Raw genomic sequence first — 19,929 nt, 5'->3', positions numbered from 1 at the left:
TCAGTTTTTCAACACTCCTGTTTTGGTTTTCTAGTAACTTTGTTTCAATAAAAGACCTTACTGAGCTAACTTTCTTGAGCCAATGAGAGGTAGGAGTTTGTATATAAGTAATCCAGATGACAGGTCTATGTCAAATTATTAATTATGTAATGTAATGCTTGACAAAGGTCTTAGACTATATACCAACCTTAGGGGATTATATATTAAATAGCAACATATTCAATGCAGTTTAAATATACTGTTTGATCATACAAATATAATGAAAAATATATACTAATATGCCTCTATTGACTTTATATTTTATATAGCATTGGTGATCATTTTATATGTCCAATATATTTAAAATTATAGCCAGTGTTTGAGTATATAGCAATTTGCATAATTTCTTCCTTATTTTCTAGGATTCTTGCTCCTAGAGTCTTCCCTCAACTTTTCATGGAACATTAGGATTAAAATGGATGGGGTAATACATAGTTAGACATTTTTTTATTTTTGTCAAAAACATTAACATTGAAGTGTAATTTTTCTGATGATTGTTGTGAAACTGCATTTTTACACCCTAACTCACAATGTATATATTCTAATATGATTTTAGAGAAGTTTCTTCTGATGTGATGTCTTAGATAAATACATAATCTAGTAGTTAGAACTTATCTCCATTATGCTTTAAAGTAGATTAAGTATCGACATGCTTTAAAGTAGATTGACTGAGTCAGTTTCCACCCACCTTGTCTTTGTCGCCTTGACCCTGGTGCAGCTGCTTTCAGGGAATGGGCTTGATGATTCCCCTCTGAGATTTGAATTTCCAGAACCAATTTCATTGTGAAATCCTGGATTCTGACTCTTATTTGCCTCTCTATGTGCACCGTTTAATTGGAGGCAATGGGTGACTTTGGTAAGAACTGCTCTAAAAGTATAATTGACATTGAGCTCCAATTAGTTTGCATTTGCATTTGTGATTTTCCTGTCATATGGCTACTGGTTTGCATTGACCCTGTCCAACCCCATCTTGGAAACAGAGTCTTAATGAAGAGCTTGCTCAGGCAGAGAGAAGGATCATCGGTGACTGAGATAGTCTTACCATGAACAGCATTTTTTTCTGAGTTTAGAGAAAGGGAGCAAGCAAATCAAGTTTTCAAACTAAGAAATGTCTAGCAAATTTAATGTGACAGATTTCTTTTATTAGGACACTGGGTATTTGTAAATAATTTTGCTTATCTGGTTTCAATGAATAAAAATTCTGATAAATACCCACAAGGTTCTTGAGCATTGGTATACCCCTAATAAAATTGATTGAATAGAGTCTTCTGATTCTAAGGTGAAGGACATAAATTATTTTGTAGACTAGAAGCGGAGGGCTGGCAACATGGCTCACTAACTAGAGGAGCTTGCCACCAAGTCTGATGACCTGAGTTCAATTCCCAGAAGCCACATGGGGAAAGAAGAACACTGAACCCCAAAGGTTGCTCACTGATTTTCATCCAAGCACATAGGTACTTACATATTGTAGATAGACAGATAGACAGAGACACAGACAGACAGACAGATCTCAAGCAGATATATACTTAGATACATGCAAGAGACAATAACCATAACAAAAATTAAAATTAAGTTGTACTTTAATTATTGATATTATTTCCAGGTATTTCCCTGTTAAAGAATATTATTTTTACTTACTGTAATTGCCCGAGTGTTGTGTATTTTAAACAAATCACCTTTGCTAGGCTAGGTGATCTACAGACATTGGAAGAAGTCTGAAGCTATGTTTATTATTAAAGTTGAAAATATTTTTGTTGTTAATTCATCTCCTACCTTGGGTTTACCATCAAAGTTTTATACAAAGAATTGGCCTTTTAAAAAATTAAATGCAATCCATTAGAGTGGTTTAATTTTATGAAAATACTCAAACTTATTTTATTCCATAAGGCCTGATGCAAATTTTCACCTGAATTTTTTGTTATCAAGTAGTTGTGGGAAGGGAAAGGAGGAGTAACAAGTCTTAAAAGGGATACCCACTGACATGTTGGTAGCATTTCCCTTGCTATCTCCTTAGTGAAACTTTGTGGAGAAACTGCCTCAGATTGTCTGCTTTTGGTATCTCTGCATGACTCTTTTGAGTTATGTATAGTGTCTTATTATGATTTTATTGAAAAGTACCAGTAGATTGTCTACATAGATTTTGAGCTGAGAGATGATGTCAGTTTTCTTTTTCTGTAGTGTCTATGTTTCCTCCCTGAGTTGATGGAATAGCAGCAAGCATTGGAAGTGTGACAGAGACTCCAAGCAAGGTAACCTCTCATACTTCCACCCAAATCTTTACTCTTGCATATACTATATTTCATAGATAAATTATTCCACGAAAAGGTAGACACCAATTCAGAAATTTGATAAATCTATTTGACTTTGATAATAGTTCATCACTGTGGTTGCCACAATAGTAGCAAGTGGTTATTGTTCTCCACAAATGTAGTTTCCTTTCCTACACAGGCACCATTGCTTCACTGTCTCAGGAAAACTGTAAATGACCTGTGGTATGAAAGCAATGGAGAGCCTGAGGTTTGAGGACAGCCTAAGGAAGGGCTTGAATGTAGGTGGAAGTTTGTAATGGATGAATCTTTCCTTCTAGGAAAATAACTTTGGAAGGGGCAGGAAAATAATTATAAACAGTACTTCCTCAGCAGATTGCTACACTATTAACTAAAACAACACAGGACATTCTCAACGGAATAGTGGAAGAAAAAAACACACTTCAAACCACTTGAGAATCACAGTAAAATTTGCTATAATCCACTCCCCACTTTATGTAGAAATAAGAAGAAATTAATGTGACATTTTCTAGGAGGATAGTTCTGTGAAGTGTTCAAACTAGGACTTTGGTCTTGATTGTTAGCACATGTGATTATCAGCCAATGCCGTGGGACTAACATAGTGAGCAGCAAGAAAAGCCCAGATATAATTTAACAAATAGTATTCGTTTACTACATCTGTGAAAAGCAAGGCACGACTAAATTCACAGGCAAGCTATAGGGAAATGGTTTACATTCAGTCACTGTTTGTTCCCTTTACAGAGCAAATCATTGCAGACTCTAAAGGGCTGAGTTTTTCCAGATAACACAGGTAAATACTGGCAGAACTTGTGAAGTCCCCCTTTCTGGAGTCCTATGCCCTCCCAGGTAAAACAGATGTCTATGAACTAAAGAAGAAAATCTGTATCTCAGATTTTGTCACTGGAGAAGACTGATATTTGGCTAAAACCTTGAAGCAAGTAGTTTACCTTGCACAATCTGTGTCTCATCTAGGTATGATAAAGATTGTGTGATATACTATTTGCTATTCAGAATATTCTGCATGTATTCTATCACACCACTAACATGAAATAGGTTGTAGCCCATCACCAGAAGTAAAACAGCCTAGAGCAGCATGCATGGACTCAGGAAAATAAGTTGCAAGCAGAAAACATGATAGCATATTTATTCCAGTTTGCTTTGCCTTGCTGTAATAAAACACTGACCAAAAGCAACTTGAGAAAGACATCTTATTTACTGTTACACTACCAGGTAAAATTCCACTGGGAGACTCTGAAGGGCACACAAGTTACTCCAAATTACACAGGTAAGCTGGAGAATCCTGGGGGGAATTCAAAGTAGCAACTTGGATGCAGGTACTGAAACAGAGGCCCTAATAGAGCACATAAAAACAAAATTTTGGGGGCTGGGGATTTAGCTCAGTGGTAGAGCGCTTACCTAGGAAGCGCAAGGCCCTGGGTTCGGTCCCCAGCTCCGAAAAAAAGAACAAAAAAAAATTTTGTTGTCAGACAATGTAGGTTCAAGACATTAACCTTTGCTGTCTTCAGAAAGTATTGTTCTTTCAATACAAGCAAGCTCTTGTTCCCTCTGCTACAGCTTATGTGGAGTTCGAACCTTTTGCCGACTTAACTAATAAATAATTCATGTGTTTTACAACATCTATTTTTCTCTTTCTTCAAAATATATGTTATTCTAACATTCACATTGTATATGATTTTGCATGCATTATTTTGTTACTTTAATTAGTTTACTAATTTTTTAATATTTGAACTGATATTCAGGACTTTAAAAAATTTATTAGATATATTTCTTTACTTATATTTCAAATGTTATTCCCTTTCTCAGTTTCCTGTCCATAAGCCCACATCCCCTCCCCCTCTCCCATATGGGTATTCCCCCACCCACCTCCCTTATCGCCCCCCACACACACATTCCCCTGCACTGGGGCATGTATGTATATGTGCCTGTATGACTTTGCCTGCAGCATACATGGGTACTTGTAGTAGCCAGAGAGAGTTAGGTTCTGTGGAACTGGAGTTACAGTAGATTTTGAGCCACCTGATGTGGGTACTGGGAACCAAACTTGAGTCTTCTGCCAGGGCTGCTAGTGCTGTAAATCTCTTCAGTCATCATATTACTTTATATAAGGCAGATTCAGAAAATACAACTCTTGGTGCAGTTTAATTATCATGCTATTTTCTAGTAAATGAACATAATAATGCTTATGGTATATTTATTCATATTCTCTATTTTATTTTCCAAGTTTGAAATTTTATATGAAGATTTATAATACATTTTGAATGTCAGTAGACAAATACATTATTTTCAATATTTAAAGCATCTTTACGATGGCAGCCCAGCATTAAATATACATATTTTATTAATTTTTAAATTATTTTTTGTTCTTTCATAATCAATACAAGGATATTACTAGTAAATTGGCCATAATATAATCTAAATCAGTAGGGTACTAAAAGTAATCACTAAATCATAAATCTCAAGAGAGACTAAGTGATAATTTTGCAGAGGTGAAGTAATGTGCTGTGGTTTCCAGGTTCATGCACCTAATCTTCATTTTGTTATAGAGGTAGTTTGTGTATGCACAAGGATGCATATTTACATGGGGGCGAGTCTCAGTTCCTGCCATGCCTACTAACATGTTGACTCATAGTCTGTAGGTAAATGCAGGTTTTGCTCTATGTAAATGAGTTAGATGATGGGCCTTTTTACTAATCCCTATTTACATGTATTTTCTGAATTATTACTAGTAATAGCAAACCTAGTTAATAAACATAGTCCTTTGTAAAAGAAATGCACATTGAAACTAAAACATACTATAAAAGCATGAGGAAACATTCCCACAAGAGCGCTACTCGTTGCTATTCTTTGCCCCTCCGATAGAATTGTAACAAAATGATAGTCTGAGAGAACACGAAAGTAAGTTCTCTAATATGTAGAGAGATACATTCCTCAAGTTGTGTGCATCCTTTGAGTGATGGAACTTTAGCCAAGTCCAGGAAGAGTTGGCAGCCATGGTGAGAGAGGTGTAGCATTCAGAAAAACAAAACACAATTCTCAAGGTAAAAATGGATCCACCACCAGGCTGAGGATGATAAATGTCTGATCCATCTGGTACCAATAAAGAGATTCTCCATAGAATCTCCACAGAACTCTGGAAACGTGCTGTACGCCTTTACAACAGTTGCCAATGTAACATTGGTTTTCTTGTTTTGTCTTTTTTTTTTTCAAATTTAACAGTTTTGTGTGAAATAATTTAAGACATGTCTCTTTACTTTGCTCCCCTTGTACCTTGCTATGAGAATATTAGTGTGGCCTCTAGCATAATACATTACTTTTCAATGTAGAACCTTAAATAAAAGTTACCTTAAAAATAAAGAGATTTTAAAAAAACAGAGTTTAGCTGTTACCTTAAAAACAGTTATTTACAGAATTTTATTCAAACACAGGTTTAATATATTTATGATAACATAATATATAAAATGTTGTTGCATAGTTATATAATAGTTATATATATCTAGTATTTTATATATATATATATATATATATATATATATATATATAGTATATTACGTTACATGTTTTTGGAAGCCAAGGCATTGAATTACCCAAATAATTATTTTTTGTTTTTATATCCACATAGATTTTATTTTTTTAATTTTATATACAAATACGTTGTATTTAAATGCCAAGAAGGAGGAAGCCAAGTAAGAGAAACACATGCCACTCTAGACTGCCCTTCACATCTCCTCCCTAGTGTTCGTTGACCACCATTTGACTGATTCTTTTGGAATCTCCCCCTCCCCACTTCTTACTTTGATCTCTCTGGAATGTCATGAGCCCAATGAATTATCGAGAAAAGACTGATATTAAAGGCTGCAGCGATCATATCACTCCAAGTCAGTGTTCAAAACAAGCCATTCCCCCAGCACACTAAACGGAAATGCCTTTACCTCCACCTTCTTTATTTCCTCTCTTCCCAGGCATAATGAATGCTGAAGGGGGTATTCTCCTTCACTGGTGGGAAGGGCAGGTCCTCTCAGAACTAGTGGTGAGAGGTCTTGAAGAGACAACCTTTTTAGTCCTGTACAGGGTGGGTTAGCAAGATGTCACCTGATTCAAGGGAGCTTGGAAGACCTCTCTCTCTAGAAAGACAAGAGTTTGCAATAGGAAGGGCACTTTGTCTTCCAAGTGGAAATTCTGACAAGAGAAATAGCGTGAAGGTCTGAGGATAAAGCGAGAGGCGCTTGAAGATGAAGAGCAAGCCCACGTGCCTAATAAGAACCGCACTTCTGTTTACTCTGAAGGGTGCAAGCAAATCACTTTGCTCCTCTGTGGGAAAGTCAACAAACGCCATTGGCTTGAGCAAATGGTTGCAAATGTTGTTGCTTTAGATTATTCTCCCTAGGATACAGTATCAAATGTTACTAATATTTATTAGAAATTACTTGGTACGTACTTCAGGGAATCCACGTGGCACGAGTAACAAGCCTTTGAGAAACTGCCAGAGAGGAGATGACATTTACCAAAAGAAAAAGATGTTCCCTCATACAATATTCAGCCAATGCAGTTCTTCTGAGTGATCAGCAAACAAGGAAGTGGCCATGTAGCAGGCTATGAAGAGCTGGAAGAAGAGGGTATGGTGGGGAACCTGAGTTTGAATATTTAAGACAGAAATGCTGGGGTTGGGGATTTAGCTCAGTGGTAGAGCGCTTGCCTAGGAAGCGCAAGGCCCTGGGTTCGGTCCCCAGCTCCGAAAAAAAGAACCAAAAAAAAAAAAAAAAAAAAAACAAGACAGAAATGCTTCCAGGTGTCCCTGGTTTATTGATTATGCTTCCTTCTTGCATAATAGCTTATATAGCTGGAAAAATAAAACCTATAAAATGGCTATTCATTTGAACATCAACAATACTGCTCAATATGTCATTTTAACCCTTTTGATCAATTACAGTAATTAGCTGTTCCCCTAATTTTTGTGACTTGCTGCCACCTATTGATAAGAGAGCTGTATTACCATTTGTGTACTGATATCCCCCAAACCCAATAAAGCTTTGGATGGCTGACTGAAGGCTCTTGTCTGTGAAAATTTAGTTGAGTTAAACTCAGTTCAAAGACTGCTTTTGTCAACATTAAATTAGATAAGTAAAGTTTTGAATTTTAAGAGTTCACAGGTCACTTGGCCAAATAAACTTGGAAAAAACTAATGCCATGAAACTAAGACAAGGCATAAACAAGAATAGAACTCACACTTAAGGATACACAAAGATAAAACAAGAAATTTGGAGTTCAGATCCCAGAATCGTGTTGGTTGACTCATAACTCGTTACTCCAGTTCCAGAGACATCAGGTGTTTCTGGGCACTCGTGTGAACATATCTACTCACGTACATACACATAACTAAAAAGCAATAAAATAATTTCAAAAAGTGAATTGTGAGTGGAAACTTGTAATTACACAATCAAAACTATAGGAATCCTAGTGCATGGTAGGTGGGATAGAATGAAGTAAAGAGTCGGATGTGTGGAATTTGGAAGCTAATTACATGAATCTGAATCTCAGGTAAGATCAGGAGTGAGGATACACACCTCTCACTTAATTAAGGAAAAATCATGGGAGAATAGTTTGCCTAAGAATACAATATTGCCAAGCATGATGGCATACACTTACAATGCTAAAGTCAATTAATAATACCTGTATTAGTTTGCATTCCCTAGAGTAAAAAAACTTATAGAAGGAATTATTTATTTTTTCATTGGATAATTTTATTTACATTTCAAATGTTATTCCCTTTCCCAGATTCCCGGCCATAGCCTCTTATCCCATTTCTCTCCCCTTTTTCTACAAGGGTGTTCCCCCTCCCCAACCGCTACCCCTTCCCACCACCCCCGACAATCTCCTACACTGGGGTGGTCCAACCTTGGCAGGACCAAGGGTTTCTCCTTTCATTGGTGCCCAACAAGGCCATCTTCTGCTACATATGCAGCTGGAGCCATGGATCTGTCCATGTATAGTCTTTAGGTAGTGGTTTAGTCCCTGGGAGATCTGGTTGGTTGGTATTGTTGTTCTTATGGGGTTGCAAGGTCCTTCAGCTCCTTTAATCCTTTCTCTAATCCTTCCAACCAGGACCCCGTTCTCAGATCAATGGTTTGCTGGTAGCATTTACCTCTGTATTCAACACGTTCTGGCTGTGCCTCTCATGAGACAGCTGTATCAGGCTCCTGTCAGCATGCACTTCTTAGCTTCTTCAATATTATATTCTTTCCGTGGCTGTATGTATATGGGCTGTATCTCCATGTGGGGCAGGCTCTGAAAGGCCATTTCTTCAGTCTCTGCGCCAAACTTTGTCTCTAACTCCCTTCCTACACATATTCTTGTTTCTCCTTTTAAGGAGGAGTGAAGCATCTGCATTTTGGTCATCCTTCTTGAGCTTCATGTGGACTGTGGATTGTTTCTTGGGTATTTCAAGCTTTGGGGCTAATATCGAGTTATCAATGAGTGCATACCATGTATGTCTTTCTGTGATTGGGTTACCTCACTCAGGATATTTTCTAGTTCATTCCATTTGCCTATGAATTTCATGAAATCATTGATTTTAATAGCTGAGTAGTACTCCATTTTGTAGACATACGACAATTTCTGTATGCATTCCTCTGTTGAAGGGAATCTGGGTTCTTTCCAGCTTCTGGCTATTATAAATAAGGCTGCTATGAACATAGTGGAGCATGTGTCTTTGTTGTATGTTGGGGTATCATTTGGGTATATGCCCAGAAGTGGTATAGCTGGTTCTTAGGTAGTTCAATGTCTAATTTTCTGAGGAACCTCCAGACTGATTTCCAGAGTGGTTGTACCAGTTTGCAATCCCACCAACAATGGAGGAGTGTTCCTCTTTCTCCACATCCTTGCCAGCATCTGTTGTCACCTGAGTTTTTTTTTTTTTTTATCTTAGTCATTCTGACTGGTGTGAGGTGGAGTCTCAGCATTGCTTTGATTCGTATTTCCCTGATGACTAAGGATGTTGAACATTCCTTTGGGTACTTCTCAGCCATTCAATATTCCTCACCTGAGAATTCTTTGTTTAGCTCTGTACCTCATTTTTAATAGAGTTATTTGGCTTCCTGGAATCTAACTTTTGAATTCTTTGTATATTTTGGATATTAGCCCTGTATCAGATGTAGGATTAGTAAAGATCTACATAACGATTCTCAATCTGTTGGTTGCCATTTTGTCCTAATGATAGTGTCCTTTGCCTTACAGAAGCTTTGCAATTTTATGAGGTTCTATTTGTCAATTCTTGACCTTAGAGTATAAGACATTAGTGTTTTGTTCAGGAATTTCTTCACCAGTGTCAATGTGCTTGAGGCTCTTCCCCACTTTTTCTTCTATTAGATTGAGTGTATCTGGTTTGATATGAAGGTCCTTAATCCATTTGTACTTAAGCTTTGTACAGGGCAATAAGAATGGGTCAATTTGCATTCTTCGATGTGCTGACCTTTTTCCAGCTGAACCAGCACCATTTGTTGAAAGTGCTATCTTTTTTCCATTGGATGGTTTTAGTTCTTTTGTCGAAGATGAAGTGACCATAGGTGTATAGGTTCATTTCTGGGTCTGCAATTCTATTCCACTGATTTACCTGCCTTTCTCTGTACCAATACCATGCAGTTTTAATCACTATTGCTCTGTAATACTGCTGGGGGTCAGGGATGGTGATTTCCCTGGAAGTTCTTTTATGGTTCAGGATAGTTTTCATTATCCTGGGTTTTTGTTATTCCAAAAGAATTTGCAGATTATTCTTTCTAACTCTGTGAAGAATTGAGTTGGAATTTTGATGGGGATTGCATTGAATCTGTAGATTGCTTTGGCAAGGTGGCCATTTTTACTATATTAATCCTGAAAATTCATGAGCATGGGAGATCTTTCCATTTTCTGAGATCTTCAATTTCTTTCTTCACAGACTTGAAGTTCTTGTCATACAGATCTTTCACTTGCTTGGTTAGAGTCATACCAAGGTATTTTATGCAATTTGTGACTACTGCGAAGGGTGTCATTTCCTTAATTTCTTTCTCAGCCTGTTTATCCTTTGAGTAGAGGAAGGCTACTGATTTGTTTGAATTAATTTTATACCCAGCCACTTTGCTGAAGCTGTTTATCAAGCTTAGTAGTTCTCTGGTGTAACTTTTGGGGTCACTTAAGTATACTAACATATCACCTGCCTATAGTGATATTTTGACTTCTTCCTTTCCAATTTGTATTCCTTTAACCTCTTTTTGTTGTCTGATTGCTCTGGCTAGGACATCAAGTACTATATTGAGTAAGTAGGGAGAGAGTGGGCAATCTTGTCTACTCCCTGATTTTAGTGGGGTTGCTTTAAGTTTCCTTCCATTTAGTTTAATGTTGGCTACTGGTTTGCTGTATATTGCTTTTACTATGTTAACGAATGGGCCTTGAATTCCTATTCTTTCCAGGACTTTTATCAGGAAGGAGTGTTGAATTTTGTCAAATGCTTTCTCAGCATCTAATAGAATGATCATGTGTTTTTTTTCCTTTGAGTTTGTATGTATAGTAGATTACATTGATGGATTTCCAAATATTGAACCATCCCTGCACCCCTGGATGAAGCCTACTTGATCATGATGGATAATCATTCTGATGTGTTCTTGGATTGGGTTTGCAAGAATTTTATTGAGTATTTTTGCGTCAATATTCATAAGGGAAATTGGTCTGAAGTTCTCTTTCTTTGTTGGATCTTTGTGTGGTTTAGGTATCAGAGTAATTGTGGCTTCCTAGAAGGAATTTGGTAGTGCTCCATCTGTTTCTATTTTGTGGAATAGTTTGGACAGTATTGGAATGAGGTCTTCTATGAAGGTCTGATAGAACTCTTTACTAAATCTACCTGGTCCTGCATTTTTTTTGGTTGGGAGACTTTTAAATACTGGTTCTACTTCTTCAGGAGTTATGGGGTTATTTAAATGGTTTATCTGTTTCTGATTTAAATTTGGTACCTGATATTTGTCTAGAAAATTGTCTATTTCATCCAGATTTTCCAGTTTTGTTGAGTATAGGCTTTTATAGTGCAATCTGAAAATTTTTTGAATTTCCTTGGAGTCTGTTGTTATGTCTTCCTTTTCATTTCTGTTTTCGTTAATTTGGAAACTCTCTCTGTTCCCTCTGGTTAGTCTTCCAAGGGTTTGTATACCTTGCTAATTTTCTCAAAGAACCAGCTCCTGGTTTTGTTGATTCTTTGTATAGTCATTTTTGTTTCATCTTTCTTGATTTCAACCTAGAGTTTGATTATTTCCTGCCTTCTACTTATTTTGGGTGTATTTGCATCTTTTTGTTCTAGAGCTTTTGTGTGTGCTATGAAGCTAGTAGTGTATGCTGTCTTCAGTTTCTTTTTGGAGGCACACAGGGCTATGAGTTTTCTTAGCACTGCTATCATTTTGTCTCATAAGTTTGGGTATGCTTTGCCTTCATTTTCATTAAATTCTAAAAAGTCTTTAATTTCTTTCTTTATTTCTTCCTTGACCAAGTTATCATTGAGTAGATTGTTGTTCAATTTCTGTGTATATGTGGGCTTTCTGTCATTATTGTTATTGAAGACCAACCTTAGTCCATGGTGATCTCATGGGATGCATGGGATTATTTCAATCTCCTTGTATCTGTTGAGCCTGATTTGTGACCAATTATATGGTCAATTTTGGAGAAGTTTCCGTGAGGTGGTGAGAAGAAGGTATATTCTTTTGTTTGAGGATGAAATGTTCCATAAATATCTGTTAAATCCATTTGGTTCACAACCTCTGTTAGTTTCTCTATGTCTCTCTTTAGTTCCTATTTCCATGCTCTGTCATTGATGACAGTGGGATGTTGAAATCTCCTACTATTATTGTGTGAGGTGCAATGTGTGCTTTGAGCTTTAGTAAGGTTTCTTCTATGCATGTAGGTGCCATTGCATTTGGAGAATAGATATTTAGGATTGAGAGTTCATCTTGGTGGATTTTTCCTTTGATGAATATGAAGTGTCCTTCTTTATCTTTTTTGATAACTTTCGGTTGAAAGCCAATTTTATTCGATTTTAGAATGGCTAATCCAGCTTGTTTCTTTGGACCATTTGCTTGGAAAGTTGTTTTCCAGCCTTTCACTCTGAGGTAGTGTCTGTCTTTGTCTCTTAGTTGTGTTTCCTGTATGCAGCAAAATGCTGGGTCATCTTTACATATCCAGTCTGTTAGTCTATGTCTTTTTATTGGGGAGATATTAGCCCAAATGCTAGAATTACCCTAGATGCACAGAACACATGAAACTCAAGAAGAATGACCAAAATGTGAATGCTTCACTCCTTCTTTAAAAGGGGGAACAAGAATACCCTTGGCAGGGAATAGAGAGGCAAAGATTAAAACAGACACAGAAGGAACACCCATTCAGAGCCTGCCCCACATGTGGCCCATACATATACAGCTACCCAATTAGATAAGATGGATGAAACAAAGAAGTGCAGGCCGACAGGAACCGGATGTAGATCTCTCCTGAGAGACACAGCCAGAATACAGCAAATACACAGGCGAATGCCAGCAGCAAACCACTGAACTGGACCCCTGTTGAAAGAATCTTAGAAAGGACTGAAAGAGCTTGAAGGGGCTTGAGACCCCATATAAACAACAATGCCAACCAACTAGAGCTCCCAGGACTATGCCACTACCCAAAAACTATACATGGACTGACCCTGGGCTCCAACCTCATAGGTAGCAATGAATAGCCTAGTAAGAGCACCAGTGGAAGGGGAAGCCTTTGGTCCTGCTAAGACTGAACTTCCAGTGAATGTGATTGTTGGGGGGAGGATGGTAATGGGGGGAGGATGTGGAGGGGAACACCCATATAGAAGGGGAGGAGGAGGGGTTAAGGGGATGTTGGCCCGGAAACTGGGAAAGGGAATAACAATCGAAATGTAAATAAAAAATACTCAAGTTAATAAAGAAAAAAAATAAAGATGGAAAAAAAATATTAGATCATCAAGAAAGGTGTGGTATTGTATTATGCTGGAATGAAAGGTGATGATGAGTAGTGAAGTAGGGGAGAGAAGATAATGAATTTAGAAAAGTGAATGTAGAGAAATTTTAATCTAGCGGCATGGATGCTCTGGTAAAGGAACACATCCAAAGACAAGGTCTGTATGACCCAGTTGGATTGCAGAGACACCACACACCTTTAATCCCTCTGTCTTGAATACAGACATGTCCTTAGAATGCGCTTTTAAGGTAAACTTAGTTTTTAGAAGGAAGCATCCATGTTTGAAACTGATTCCTAATTGAGGGGCAGACAAAGTGATGAATCAGAGAAAGATTTGACAGGACGAGTCAGAGATAGTATATACCCAACTCTCAGCAGAACAGACAGAAGAGAGAAGAGGTGATTTAACAGACACACACACACACACACACACACACACACACACACACACACACAGAGAGAGAGAGAGAGAGAGAGAGAGAGAGGTTTACTAGGATAGTTTTAAAGAGATAGATTACAGTTGAGGACAGAATGACTCAGAGGATGACAAGGAGCCAGAAAATTTGAACCAATTGTCAGAGTTAGTTTGGAGCCAACCAGAGCAATTCAGTTGGAAGCAGAGAGAAGTCAATTAGAATCAATCTGCTTAGAGAGGAGTTTGAACCGTAACAGCTGAGTTAAATCAGCCAGTAGAGTTTGGATAGTGGGAGAAAGGATGAGTTTATTCAGTAGTAAGCCTCTGAGACAAAAATTACACCTGGAAAATTACCTTTACAAGTCAGAAATGTAAAAATTTTGTAGATGAACCCAGGGAAGTTTCAGTACCATAGACAGAGACAGCCAGGGCACCTGCATTCAGGTCTTCAACACTACTGTTAGGTAGGTTGAAAGTTCATAGTAAAAGAGTAATGAGGGTTTCTCAGACCTTATACTCAGCAGACTTATGAGTTAATAGTATTTTGAGGAACAAATCCTATATTAACTTTTAAGCTTGGTCTGCTGCATAATTTTCTCACAGTTATGGCATAGAATGCTATTATTATAGAGTATGAACATCAGAAAAGGAAGAGAGAACATGTAGAGTGAGGGTTACACAGAATTATATGTGATCAATAATATGCTGTTTCAGAAGACACAGTTGCTAGAAAGATGATTGGTAAGAAACAGAAATTCAGTCAAAAGAAGGATGTGGACAACAGAGTGAGTATGGTAAATGCTGTCTTCATAGACTTAACTATTAATTGTTATTGTATACTGTTGACACCAGATTCATCTACACCTCCTTGAGCATACACCTTCACTTAATATAATAAGTAGGAAAACAATGATTCCACAGCCTGCTCTAAGCATTTATGGATTTGATTCTCACCAGGAGACATCCCATGTGGTATTTTAAAGAGAAGAGAAATGCAAAATCAGATCTCTACCATCTTTATGCTTATTTCCAAGAGAATGGTGTGAAGTCGGTTTCTAGTAGCAATGCTTCTTGTCAATGTCCAATTCTTGGTATTGTGTGCTCAGGGACATTTAAATCATAATATGGCTACCTTCAGTTCTGTTTTCCATTCAGCAATGTTGCAGCCATTGAGAGCAAAGTTAGTGGCTCTAGGGGCATGGGCAGCTTCCTAACCTCCCTTTCTTTTCTGGTCAGAATCCTATACACTGAAATTTCTACATCCAAACCTTGCAATAAAATCATGTGCATACAATTTCTCTATTAAATCCCTTTCTATACTCTGACTAATACAGGGTTTTCCGCTATATTAATGTCACATATATGTTGTCCCTGGTTCAACTCTGTATTCAGTAAATCATGCCTGTCCTAAAAAAAAGTTTATTTCCAATTTCATAAACATTTTTAGTTTTGTTGTGAAAGTAAAGAAGATTGTTTTTAGTTTTGGCTCTTACTCTAGAACATTGTTTTTAGAGATTATCAGGGAAATTTGTCCATATTGATTTGTTAAAGTAATTTTCTCATTCTTTTGTAACAGGGATTTTATGAAACCTTGTGAAAAGAGATGATTTTGCCACATCCTTTTAGAAACTGTGTCATATGCAACTTGCATGGAGTCAATGATAAACATGTTCTAAAGAAATGAAACCTGAATATAGTGATTCATAGTTTCCGGCAATCTCTAATTCCCATGACATACTCTGTTATCTCTACCTAATCCTATTATTACAGTTGTTTATTAGTATGTGACTTTTGCATAACTGCCTAGAGTTGAAACTGCCACTCAATAGACATAACTTGTAAGTCAAAGGAATAGGAGACAGGAAACCCGGCTTCCTAAGGATGACAAGTATTGCATTTTGGATTTGATGTTATAGAAGAAGAGACTTCTTTTCAAAGGCTTCATCTGCTTGCAGTCTATGATTAAGGCCACCTTAAACATGGCCATTACAAAAAGCTGCATGTTTCCTCAACCTAGCAATTTTTGGCAGCCTTTTGAAGTAAATTATAGTCTTCTCTGCTTACTTCACAACACTGTCCCTTCACCTTCCAAATTAAGTATCACAGTGGTATAAATGCAAAACAGATTAAGTGTCTTTCGGCATGGCTGCCCTTTGTGAGGCTTGGCTGATATCGAAGTGTGGGTCTGAAGCAAATTTTAATTTGAAAATAAGATATGGAAATGATGATATAGAGGATAAAAAGAACCAACTGACTCAATTTGAGGCTGTTCTGGAAACAGATTGATTTGCTTTAACATGCTTATTATGCTTTTACATGCATGCCTCTGTGTGTGTGCAACTGTGTGTGTGCATATTAATACCAGGGAATGTATATGAGAACCAGAGCTCAACTTACTGCAATCGGTTCTCTCCTTGCACCATGGGGATCTGTGGAATCCAACTTGGGCTGACAGAGTTGGGAGCAGAAACCGTAACATGCAGGTGTGTCTCACCTCTCCCAGACTGACATGTTTTAACAGGCAAACAACTGTTTGCACCTTCTTATCAGGGTAAGTCTAGTCAATGGACTTGAAATTCCTTTTATTTTTAAAGACAAAGTTAATACTAGCTTTGGCCTAATAAAATTGATCCAGGGATTAGACAAAAACAATACATGTGAGGTCTTACCAAACATGGCATAGAGAACTTGCTTTTATTGTTGTCAGTGTTAGTTTTTTCAGTCTTACAAATGTGTCCTGATTGGTTTGATGTATATTTGTTCATGGAGAAATTTTTACTAGGGAGATGCAGTATAAACACACACACACACACACACACACACACACACACAGAGAGAGAGAGAGAGAGAGAGAGAGAGAGAGAGAGGCAGAAGGAGAGGGAGAGGGAGAGAGGGAGGGAGGGAGAGAGGGAGGGAAGGAGAGAGGGAGGGAGGGAGAGAGGGAGGGAGAGGGAGAGAGAAAGGGAGAGGAGGAGGGTAAGGGGGAAGGAGAGAGACCTACTTACTTCAGCGAGGCTACCCATAGCAGACCAAAGTAACAATTACACCATAGTCTAACTTGGTGAACCAGTGAGTTTCTTGGGCGGTAACTATCAGAAATAGTTAGTTATAGGAGTGAACACCACTCACCAAAACAGCTCTGTCACCAAAAGGCCCACCCAACATGGGTGATGACTCACAAAAGCTGCACCCGCATAGGGACTGACACGCTGGTACAGGAGTGTGGTTCGATCTGACTTTATGAGAAAGATGGTACCCGATGAAACTCCTATGTTTGACCCAAGTTTGCTCAAAGAAGTGGACTGGAGTCACAATACAACTATATTATCTCTAGCCACTTCTCCAACACATCCTGGAGGAAGTTTGGTTTTGAGGCCTCTCTGTACTGTGGACTTAAATAAAGGGTTTCTTAAAGGTATTGGGTCAGTCGAGAGAGACTGGCGTCATCAACCCGGAGTAGTTCGTGAAATCTTTGAGCCTATGAAGAGGTCTGGGGATTACTATGTTACAGTTGTAGAAGATGGAACCCTAGGACAAATTGTGGCTACAGCAACTCTGATAATAGAACATAAATTTATCCATTCATGTGCTAAGAGAGGAAGAGTAGAAGACGCGGTCATTAGTGACGCGTGCAGAGGAAAGCAGCTTGGCAAACTGTTACCAACTCTAACTTTGCTAAGCAAGATGAGCTGTTACAACATCACCCTTGAATGTCTACCGCAACATGTCGGTTTCTTCAAAAAGAAGTTTGCCTATACAGTATCTGAAGAAAATTACATGTGTTGGAAGTTTCTAAAGTAAAAACCACCATCAAGAGGTTAATGCTACAAGGCTTTAGCTGTTTTAGAGTTCATTTTTGTTGCTGTAACCCAGTGAGCTTCCTACCTACTAGACTGAAAAAATGCTGTGAGTACCAGTGTATAGCCACAAGAGGATGCCTGTGGCTGCTGGGAGTACAAATGAACAAAAGGTGGGGGGGGGTGATTTTTAACCAAAGGAATATATTTCCAACTTGAATCTTTTCTTGCATTGTATTTTTCAAGAGTTTGTCTTCATTTCTTGCTAGTCAAGAGTATGGGTTGTAAACAGTTAATCTGCTCTATGCTGCTTGTATGAATATATATATATGTATATATATTATATATGTATATATATTATATGTGTATATTATATACGTATATATATTATATATGTGTATATATTATATACATATTATATATATATATATATATATATATATATATATATTACAGTGCACCATTTCTCACATTACAGTGAGTTGAACTCTTTTGTTATCATGACCACCAGGTACATCTTTGCACAGCATTAACCCTAATCCTGCACACAACTTGGACAGTCTTTTCAAAGCAACAAAAGGAAAGAAAAATGGGACAGGGTACAACAGCTTAAATATCTATTGTACTAAATATATAGTTCTGTACAGATACTGTACCACCTGTCTCATCTGTCAAAGGATGTTAGAACTATCCAAGGGCAGATACAGAGATCCAGCGTCCTTTCCATGAGTGAGTGATCAGCCCCCAGTGAGGCTTCCACCCAGGTTTCTGTATCTTCAACATCTGAAGCCCTTGAATCACAAAAATGTGTGGTACTGCCTTTGGTACAGCTTTAAAAGGATGGTAGCTTTTTTATTTCATGTGATTATAATGGTACTATTATTCTGACCTTTGTCCTATTTTATTTATATTAATGATTTTTTTTAAAAAACAGAATCAGATACTTTACTAATAATAGTTCTAAACTTTTTCATTCCATGTTATTACATGAAACTTGGTTATATGAAATAAAAAAGCTGCAGCCCTGGAGTTCTTTGCAGTGTTCAGAATATCTCTCTTCTCTTCAGCATGGCTGCTCAGAATCTTTCCCCAGCTGCTTCTACTTAGTTATGGAAGGGAGTTAGAGAATCATGGAAGTTTTGATTATTCCAGACATGTGACATTTTTGTTTATCTCCAGGGTCCCATGAGTCCACCCCTTTCTCCTGGAGAGAAAGCTTCCTTAGGAGGAAATTGCTCTATAAGACTGAGGGAAAGTAAATCTCAGGAAATGGTCAGAATATTTAGAGATTGCCCAAGGCCTCTGTGTGTGTGCTTATCTTTTTCTGCCACAATACTTATATTTTGCTAATGCATGACCTCTAGCAAACATTACCAAACTTTTATGCCTTGGTAAGGCCCCCTTGTTAGAATATGCTTCTATGAGTTCTTACTACCTTGTTACGTCCCACCCAGTTTAAATTTGACGTTATGCATGCTATTTAAACTATCTAAAAATGAATATATTATTGCCTATCAATGGGAAAGTACAAAATTAAAAAAATACTATGAACATACTGTATACACTTTTATATAACATTTAAATGCTAATAATTGACAGACTACTTTCTATGTTGTGTTAGGCAGCTATACACCACGATGAAAACTACCTTAGTTGAGCTATTTAAAAAGGGGAAAGGCTTAATTTGCATCATGGATTTAGAGGGTTCAGTCCATGGTCACTTAGTCCTGCAATTTTGGGTTGAGGGTGACACAATCAATATGGTGCAGATACGTAACACAGGGCCTGTTCTCACAGTAGCCTGGAAGCAAAGAGAAAAAAGTAAAGGAGCAGACTCCCAAAGTCTTTGTAAGGGCACCCACCCCATGTAATCTACCCTCTTTCCAATGATCTCCTCCTACTAAATAAGTTTTATCAGCTCCCAAGAGTGCTTAAGGTTTGGTAATCAAGTTTTTAACACAGGTGACTTGGGAAGACATTACATCTAAGCTATCCTAGCTAGCCACAAAGACCATGCTGAAATCTCTTCTTTTGTGGTATCTCAAATGAGAATTAGCAGAGAGACAGATAGATTCAATGTTCAGACCTGGAGGTTGAAGTGGAGAGTAGTTATGAGTTGTCACAGTGTTTCTCTTTAGTGTAGAAGTTCTCAACATGTGAGTTGCAACCCCTTTGAGGGTCAAATGGCCCTTTCACAGACACTATATGTCAGATGTCGTAACCATCAGATATTTACATTATGATTCATAACAGTAACAAAGTCACCGCTATGAAGTAACAATGAAAATAGTTCTATGGTTGGTGTTCACCTCAACAAGAAGGGTCTCAGTATTAGGAAGGTTGAGAATCACTGCTTTAGAGTGACAGAAATGTCTTCAAATTAGATGTTGGTGAT

General features: G+C 37.6%; 1 protein-coding gene across 1 annotated transcript; it reads left to right on the top strand.

Annotated features, from left to right (window-relative positions):
- Positions 1-16,986: 16,986 nt before the first annotated feature.
- On the top strand, positions 16,987-17,538 carry Gnpnat1-ps1 (glucosamine-phosphate N-acetyltransferase 1, pseudogene 1). The gene has a single exon (XM_063286874.1). It carries the CDS (start codon positions 16,987-16,989, stop codon positions 17,536-17,538), a length of 552 nt encoding a protein of 183 aa, XP_063142944.1.
- The last annotated feature ends 2,391 nt before the right edge of the window (positions 17,539-19,929 follow it).

Source organism: Rattus norvegicus, chromosome 4 (assembly GCF_036323735.1).
Source record: "Rattus norvegicus strain BN/NHsdMcwi chromosome 4, GRCr8, whole genome shotgun sequence".
Taxonomy (NCBI): domain Eukaryota; kingdom Metazoa; phylum Chordata; class Mammalia; order Rodentia; family Muridae; genus Rattus; species Rattus norvegicus.
This window is presented reverse-complemented; position numbering and strand designations above follow the sequence as displayed.

What these genes read in the sequence shown, in the direction of transcription:
- Gnpnat1-ps1 (XM_063286874.1), top strand. Translation starts at nt 16,987, where the DNA reads ATGGTACCCGATGAAACTCCTATGTTTGACCCAAGTTTGCTCAAAGAA.